Source organism: Eubalaena glacialis, chromosome 10 (genome assembly GCF_028564815.1).
Source record: "Eubalaena glacialis isolate mEubGla1 chromosome 10, mEubGla1.1.hap2.+ XY, whole genome shotgun sequence".
In the NCBI taxonomy this organism is placed as follows: domain Eukaryota; kingdom Metazoa; phylum Chordata; class Mammalia; order Artiodactyla; family Balaenidae; genus Eubalaena; species Eubalaena glacialis.
In genome coordinates, this window is record NC_083725.1 from 73,771,873 (window position 1) to 73,781,192 (window position 9,320).

At 39.4% G+C, this 9,320-nt stretch overlaps 1 protein-coding gene across 1 annotated transcript; it reads right to left on the reverse strand.

Moving 5' to 3' along the window:
- Positions 1-6,492: 6,492 nt before the first annotated feature.
- Positions 6,493-7,436, reverse strand: LOC133099359 (olfactory receptor 10A3). Its single transcript, XM_061202952.1, is given in 4 exon segments — positions 6,493-6,772; positions 6,774-6,813; positions 6,816-7,170; positions 7,173-7,436. Coding segments are annotated over 4 exon segments (939 nt in total).
- Positions 7,437-9,320: the final 1,884 nt, after the last annotated feature.

The window sequence follows — 9,320 nt, forward strand, 5'->3', positions numbered from 1 at the left end:
ACTTTATCCATTTGTGTCTATCTCTTCCTCAAATAGAAACGCATCAACACAAAGCCTGAGCCACATTGGTTCAGTATTATCTCCTCTTTTGGATTCTTTCCATGGAACTTCATTCTGCAGTCTCTCCATTTTAAGAAGACCCTCCCTGAATCATAAATTCCTCTCTATCTAGTGCCCTGTAGCTCTGTTTCCCTAATTCAGACCTCCATTCTGAGCCTGACCTATATATCCCTATAAGCTATCTACTTGACTTTGATTTCACACAGGCATCTCAAACTTTGCTCATCCAAAACTGGATTTCACCCCAAAAAGTCTTCTCTTCCAGTGTTCCACATCTCAAAAAAACAGAACCCTCATCCACTCCGCTCCAACCAGAAATATGAGTTCATCCTTGACACCTCTTTCTGTTCTACCCCTACCCCCACAACATACAATCCATTACCAAGTCCTGCAATTTGATTTCTGAAATATGGGTAGAATCCTTCACACTGCTCCATTCCCACTGCCACTGTCCTAGCCCAAGCCACATCACTCTCACCTGTGCTACAGCAATTGCCTCTTCCTTGCCTATTTCCACTCTTGAAAACTTCTCATAAATTACCTACTTAGCAGCCAGAAAGACATTTTAAAGTGCAAGTTTGTTTAATAGAGTCGGGAGGAAGACATTTTCCTCTACACTTCTAAACTCTTCTGGCTGGTCTAAGAATTAAATTGACATGATTAACAGGAGAAAATCAGACAAAAATTTAATAACATATATACATGGGAGAGACCCAGGAGAACTGAGCAACTCATCAAAATGGCCAAAGCCCTCCTCTTAAATACAATCCTCAGCTAAAGACAAAAGATGATGTTGAGCGTGGGGAGAGTCAGTTATGGGAGCTTACCAGGAAAAGCACAGTAAACAAGGGTAGGGTAGCATTGTTATGCAGATTCAAATCCTTGCCTGGTCCATTATAAGAGTTTCTAGAGATTTGGTCATCCCCTTCTTCCAGGTACAGCCAGGAAAGCACCCTAACAAATGGAGATTTCCCTTACAAATGTTTCTTACAAAAGGGTAATTCCTACTGGGTTTTCAGCTTTTCCCCTATCTGCAGTTTCTTAGAAAATAACCAGCTTAAAATAATTAATATGCCAGAGACATATTTTGGGGTGACAAACTCTGCTCCCCTACAATAGTTGTCTCTCTCATTACACTATCTTGTTATCTTTGTGTTCCCAGCACCTGGCACAGTGCCTGGTACACAGAAGTCATTCAACAACTGTTGGTGAATAAATATTAATGGCTTTCTTTCCCTTTCTCAAACTGGTCATTCTCCCTCCCACCAGTATCTTTGTATAAGCTTCCCACACACAAAATTGGCCCTATACAAATAAGATAGCACTCATCCTTCCATTCTTAATTCAAATATCACACCATCAATGCAACTATAATGAAACACTAGAAGTTGACATTGGCTCCAGGATGGGAGCAAAGGGCAGAATCAAAAGGTGTCTTGAGGATACTGCTAATGGGTTTGAAGGGTTTTAGGGAGATTGTTCAGGTAGGACTTACAGACAATTAAAGAGAAAAGCCATAGGCCTACAATGGCATCAGTTTAGCTAAAGCCCATGATAACAAACCTAGATTTAATACCTAAATTAATTGCAGCTTTTGACTTTTGCCAGAAATGCAATCTTAATCAGCCAGCTTGGATTTTCTGGTCAGAACCTATGAGATGTAAACACAAAAAGAACAAAGAGTGTCGCTCCTCATCCAGTTATATAACGGGTTGTTGTAACCGACCGTGCACCCTGAGTGGAATTCTGGATGGAAAGAACAGGATGAGATATCCCGTGCTTTGGATAAATGGGCCGGCCCCTAGATAGTTAAGACGTGTACCTCAGGAGGAATTTCAATGACCCCAGATTCTTGCATCTTCCCATACACAGAAAAGCACTAAAATCACTAACTTGAGATATTCATTCTTTGTGATTAGCAGTAATCTTTTACCCAGATGTATGCTTGACTGTATGTTTTTCCTAGTCAAACAGTCATACATATACTGGCTTCTCTCCTACCTCTTTGGAGCAGTTGACTCAGAGCTACTGAGTGGCTGTCTCCAGGCTATAGTCCTCAGTAAGACCCTGAATAAAACTTAAATTCATAGCTCTCATGCTGTGCATTTTTCTTTAAGTCCACAGAGGTTATCTGTCATATGGGCCTTCTCCATCCCAACCTCCTGCAGAGGTAAAAGAGGAAATGTGCATTGCTATTCCCTTCCTCCAAAACAAAGATGTCCTGGCCTAAAAATAATCCTTTCTTTTCTTTTGCTAATAGCTCCCTTGCCCCACTCTTTTTCCTATAAAAACTATCCTTTTTGTACAACCCCTCGGAGTGCCCTTCTAGTTGCTAGATGGGACGCTGCCCCATTCATTAACGGATGAATAAAAACAGTTAGTTCTTCAAATTTACTCAATTGAAGTTTTGTTTTTTAACAAAGTTAACACAAGTTTGTGTGCCTGACACACAGTGAGGCCAAACAAACTGAAATGTCAGAGTTTGGAGCAGAGAAAGGTTTATTGCAAGGCCGTGCAAGGAGATGAGGTGGCTCAGGCCCTAAAAAGCCCCAAGCTCCCAAAGGGTTTCAGCAAAGCACTTTTAAAAAGCCAGGCGGGGCTTCCCTGGTGGCGCAGTGGTTGAGAGTCTGCCTGCTAATGCAGGGGACACGGGTTCGAGCCCTGGTCTGGGAAGATCCCACATGCCGCGGAGCAACTAGGCCCGTGAGCCACAACTACTGAGCCTGCGCGTCTGGAGCCTGTGCTCCGCAACAAGAGAGGCCACGATAGTGAGAGGCCCGCGCACCGCGATGAAGAGTGGCCCCTGCTTGCCGCAACTAGAGAAAGCCCTCGCACAGAAACGAAGACCCAACACAGCCAAATAAATAAATAAATAAATAAATAAATAATAATTAAAGGTGCTAATACTTTAAAAAAAAAAAAAGCCAGGCGAGGGAGCGGGATCGTGGGGTATGTGATCAGTTTGTGCACAATTCTCTGACTGGCTGATGGTGAGGTAGCAGAGTGGTGTCACAGGGGTTAACATTATCAGTCCTTAGGCTCCAGGGGCTATGTGCTCATGGTCATCAAGTAGTTAACATCTTCCATTTGTTGGAGAGGGGAGTTTTTTACATCTGCAAAACAACTCAGGAAATGCGCATCAAATACTATTATCTAGGTACTTCAGAGAGGAGCTAAAGCAGAGGATATGGGGGAAGGCCTGTCCTGAGAAGGCCCCCATGGGGTCCTGCTCAGTTACAAGACAGTGAGGAAAATGATATTGGACGCTGGATAAAAGGGCACCCAAATGATGTATTGGCAAAATAGTTAGCAAAACTGTAATTTGGAACAATGTAGAAAATAGAAAATATACCAATAAAGTAGCAAATCTAAGGAGATTTCCAGGCAGAATATCAGAAGTGCTAACTTGTTTCTTTCAGCTGCATATATTAAAATACTAGGAGAGAAAAATGAACTAAAGGCCAAACTACTAACTTTTTCAGCAGAATTTAAAGAAAACAGAAAGGAGCCAGGACTGGGTAGATTCAAAAATAAAACTGTTTCTCACTTCCAGTCTCAAACAAAAAACAATTTTCAAAGAATGAAATGGCTTTAGGGCAAAGATCAAATCTGGGGAGTAGTTGTAAAACCCTTTGTTAAAACCTCAGAAGGATTTTAAATGATTTAAAAAGAGCTCAGTTGGGAGTTTCCTGAAGGTCCTGGCGCTTTCACTGCTGCAGCCCCCGCCCTGGGTTCAATCTCTGGTCAGGATCACAAGCGGTGTGACACAGCAAATCAATCAATCAATCAATAAAAAATAAATTAATAATAAATAAATAAAAGAGCTCTGTCCCTGCTTGATCAACAGAATGCTGTGGAACTGAAGCTGTACCAGCTTTTGGCCTCAGGGCTTGAGTGACTGGGCCTTCCAGACTGTTCACCTACTCTGGTGTCTCAGTTTTGAGAAGAGGGTTGGAACAGTCTTGGGGAATCAACTGTTTGTTCATGCTCCCTATTGAAGACTTGGTAGGTCTTTGGGAAATTACTGAACTGAACAATCAAGTTATTTGCCTGGGGCCCTGTCAGCCAAGAGTCTCTGGGAATAGTAAAGTTATGCTAATGAAGACAATGAAATGGTAAAACTGTGTACAGGTATACTGTAAGTTGCCTGGTGGGTTGGTAGTTTCAGTTCTTTCAGCTTTCATTCTATATGAAATTAATATTTAAAGAGCTGTCAAAGTAAGAATTGTACTAGACAAAGTTAAACAGGCAAAAGAGACTTTATTCAAGATTACTGCAACAGGGGAGAGAGACTGACGCAACCTCTGCTGAAACAAAGAGCTGGAGAGACTTTAAAAGCTGGAAGGAGGAAAACCATAAGCTATTTGTGCTTGCTAAATGGCTACCCAAATGAAAAATAAACTTTCTTGTATCTTCATGACAGGGGTAGTTTCAAAGGAGGCAGAGAAAGAATGTGTGCTTACAAGTTTTCTAAAGCACTCTGAGAAAAGGAAGGTCAGAGTCTATGGTCAGGAAAAAAGCCTGTCTAAAGTTTACTCAAGCTGAGGGGGACTGTGAAGGCCATCTTGGTTAGAGAATTCATGTTATTTAAAAGTCTAGCTCATAGAAATAGAGAGTAGAATGGTGGTTGCCAGGGGATGGCTGGGGTGGGGTAGGGGGAACGTTGTGGGGAGATGGGGAGATTTTGGTGAAAGGGTACAAACTTTCAGTTACAAAGTGAATAAAGTACCGCATGGTAACTATAGTCAACAATAATGTATTGTATACTTGAAATTTGCTAAGAGAGTAGATCTCAGGTGTTCTCAAACCCCCCAAAAAGGTAACTATGTGAGGTAATGGATGTGTTAATTAATTTGATTGTGGTAATCATTTCACAACGTATATGTGTGTCAAATCATCATTTTGTACACTATAAATATATACAATTTTATTTGTCAACTATATCTCAATAAAACTGGGAAAAAGACAAAAATAAAATAAAGGCATTTTAAAAAGAAAAATTGGTTTATATAATCAATAAATGAACAAATGAACTAAAGAATGATTAAAAGGAAACTGTATTTAGTTTCATTTGATTGCTTGTTTGTTTTAGATAAGCTTTACTTAATTGGTCCTTTTAAGAGCTATGAGAAAGAAATTTCAGGATATCAAGGGATGAGATTCAATCAAAGTTTTTTGCTGATGCTCCTTTGATGTCTAACTGAGAACATTATTATACAGCATTCAGATATTTTCCACAAGGTTTTAGCAATCTGCTAATGTAATTTCTTTGTTTTGTTTTGTTTTTTTTGAAAGTTGAATCAGATTTGCACTCCACTCCCATTTTTGGCAGGGTATGAATACAAAGAAAACAGTTTTTTTCCAACAAAATGAATGTTTCATAAAGAGAAAATGCTCCAACCTCTTTTTTATCTCACCCAAAGCATAAATGAACGGTGGTGCTCCTTTGATGTAGATTCAATGAGTTGGACACTTTCTATTGCCTACTAGCAATATTAAAATAGGAAGCAAGAATGAAGTATTATATTTGTCACAGTGTCTAATTATTTTTTCTGGGAAAGATACACACAGATTGATATGATTCATGGATAATAGAAAATAGGCACAATTTATCATATTTATGTTCCACAAGAAAAAAATTCATATATTGTTTGACAAATGTTGAGGGCATTTTTGCCCTATAACAGAAATTTGACCAGATTTCCAAAACAATGGTTTATAAGTGAAAAAGCAGTATGATAAATGACCCTCAAAAATAGTAACACAATGGATGAATATATTCTAAAATAACCAGATGAAATCCAGCTGTGGATTATAATGTCTTTAGGTCCTTGAATAGAACCAGTGTGGTCCTCTCAATAAATAGCTGTTCTTTTCAACTCACACATGGACATATTTTCACTCAAAAAATAAAAAGCTCATCTTTCTATTTGTTGGCTTCCTGGAGCTCATACCAGTCAGTGGGGCAGAGTGGGTTTTCAAGATCAATCTGAAATTGTTAACATCATTTTTTAAAGTATTTTGGTATTATTGATGAAAGTTGGCAAACTCACAGTTTATTTGATCCATCAAAACCCTGCTGTGGAACCTATTCTGCAGAAATTAAAGCAACAATGTTTGTGAATGTATAAAACTAGTTTCTTTATTTAGCTTTCTCTAAAGAGACAAAAAGTTAACACATACCCATATGGCCACCAATAAACAATTTCTTGAAGAAACTGTGTTATACCTAATATTAAGGAATATTATGCATCTATAAAAAAAGAATAAAAACATTAATATATAAAGATGCCCTAATATATTATCAAATTTGTAGAACTCAAAAAATTAAACATATTCATACCAAGAAATGCAAACTGTTTCTACCATTTATTAAATTTAAATAAAGTTCAGTCCAGCACTGACCAAATATCACATGGCTTCTCAGCATAGTCAGAATGTATATAAATCCACTTTTCTTAGCCATAATTTCATCAAAGCTCTTTTCAGCTCACTGTTTCTCAAACTGTAGATCAGTGGATTCAGCAGAGGTGTAAGAAGTGAGTAAGACAAGGACATCAGCTTCTTGGTTTCTGGGGAGTAGCCAGATTTGGGTTGTAAGTAAGTCATACTGGCTGTGCCATAGAAGAGGGTAACAGACATGAGATGGGAGGCACAGGTGGAAAAGGCCTTTTGCCTCCCAGTGGTTGATGACATCTTCAGGATGGCAAAGAATTCGAATGTAAGACAAGAGTATCAACAAGAAAGGAAGATAATAATCAAAATGGCACCAGTGAATGCGTAGATTTCAAATAAAAAGATGTCTGCACATGCAAGCTCTAGCCCTGGGGGAGTCTCACAGAAGAGATGATTAATTTCATTGGGGCCACAGAAGGGAAAACTAAAAACCCATAAGGTCTGCACAGTAGCCACCATGATCCCTGAGACCCATGAGAATATAACTAATTTCATGAAAACCCTTTTGTTCATAATCATTGGGTAGCTCAGAGGACAGCAGATTGCAGCAAATTGGTCATAAGCCATTGCCCCCAGGAGAAAACATTCGGTCCCACCAAAAAGAAGAATGAAATACATCTGTGCAAAACAGCCTGCAAAGGTGATCATACTTTTTTTTCATTGGAGAGGACCACCAGCATTTCAGGCATAATGACTGCACTGAAATTCACAGGCACCACAGACAAGTTCAGGAGAAACAAATACATGGGAACGTGTAAGCTCTGTTCCAGGGAGATGATGACTATAATGATGGCATTTCCCATCAGAGTCACCAGGTAATCAACCAAGAAAACCCCAAAGAGCTGCCCTTGGAGTTCAGGAAAATTAGAAAAGCCCAAGAGGATGAATTCAACCACAGAGCTTTGGTTTTGCCTTTTCATTTCAGTAGTGGAGTGTATATTGTTTTTATGGACCATGTATGTAAATTATAAAGTAACAATCCAATAGCTGAGAGTTCGAGTCTGATATTCTTGATAGAAGATATAATGATGAGCTCATTTTGACAAATCAACCTGAAAATTTTGAGAATGGCCAGTTACTGGAACAGTGAATCTTTCAAACACAAATAAAGAAGTGAAGAATTTTGGCTCAGAAATCTTGTTTCAAAAGTACAAAATAACAGCAGATGTTCTCTGGCAACTTTTTTGCGAGGTGGAAAGTTAATCCTTTCCTTAAAACACAAACAGACATTATATTACTTAGAATCTATTGTCTATTACATTGATGTATGCATCTCTGTTCTTTTCAATTGTATGTTTATATATGAATTTTCAAATAATGTGTTTCAAATAAATAGCAAAAAATATCCAGAAAAAATTACAATAATTCAAAACTAAAACAAATATGTGGTGAATATTTACTATAAATGTTACGGTTCAAAATGCATTTATAATACTTTGTTTAGAATGAAATATATAAATAATACACCCCAACAAATACAGAAACACTAAAAAGGGGTTGAATTTAAATGCACTTATCTCAGATGAACATAAGTAAATTGCTTTAAGCACATTGGTTTCTGGTCAGAGTGGATTTGCCTAATTATACTGAAATTTGCCTGAATGGGAAATTTTAGAGGTCAGTTCTCCATGGACTATCCTTGTGACCATAAAGTAGCTATCAAGGCTATAAAAATGCCATTTCTATCTTTCTGATCCTGTGGTTTAACTCTCTCTCTCTCCCCCCTACACCAGCATTCTTTGAGTCCCACATCTCCCTGTTTTATTTTTTGCCATAACTCATCACCAACTGAAATAACACATATTTATTTGAGTTTTATGCTTATTATTTAACCCCCCCTTCTGGAATGTAAGCTCCAGGAGGACAGAAACTTTGTTCAGGTGTGCATTGTATTCTCAGAGCCTAGAGTAGATATTAAATTATATAATAGATGCTAAACCAATATTTATTGAAGAGATAGAATAATAAATATTAAAATTAGGAAAACCCAGACTCTGCCCTTAAGGAATACAGTGTCTGAAGGAAAAATAAATCAAATTCAAACAAATAGAGAGCCCCAGAATTAATCCATGGCTTCTGTAGAAGTTTGAGGCCCCCTGTGGGATTGGAAATACCACTAGACTGGCAGATTGAGCTTTAGTCCTGACTTTGCTACTACCTCCAAGGTGAGTCTCTGCTTCTCCCTGCACTCAGGTTCCCCGGTATGGTTGGGGGCAGGAAAATAGCCCAGGACATCTCTTCTGGCTCTGACATGCATGTTTCTCTGATTTGTTCAGGGAAAACTGCAGGCTGCAAGGCTTCCCCTCCATTCAGATGACAGCCAGGCTGAAGGAAAGCTGGAATAGTGGTGGGTGGGCACGTAGAAGGCACACGTGCTGCCTGAGTCCTAGGGGCCAGCCAGCCCCAAGCAGAGCTGACCATCTTAATACCAGACCAGCTGCTCTTCCTGAGCCCCTCTCTGGGCAGAGCACCTCACTTCTCCCCTGATCTCCCCTCCAGTCACCCAAACCAACTCTCCCCTGTCCCCAGCATCCTACTCACTGTTGGATGCTTGGATCTTTAAAATCTGGAGTCCCTCTGGGCTCAGCAAGTTCATCACCACTGACACTGCTCCAGCTCACTGCCTCTTTTCCTCCCCCTTCAAACTCCCCCCATTGTTAAATAGTTTCCTCACTGGCTTCTCCAGGTTTTGTAACTTCTCCTCCAACCTATCCCTCATACCTCTACCAAAATAAGATCATCCTCCCTCCCCGAACCTTCAGAGTCTCCTTTTATCAGTAAAATAAAACACCCACTTCTCAGGC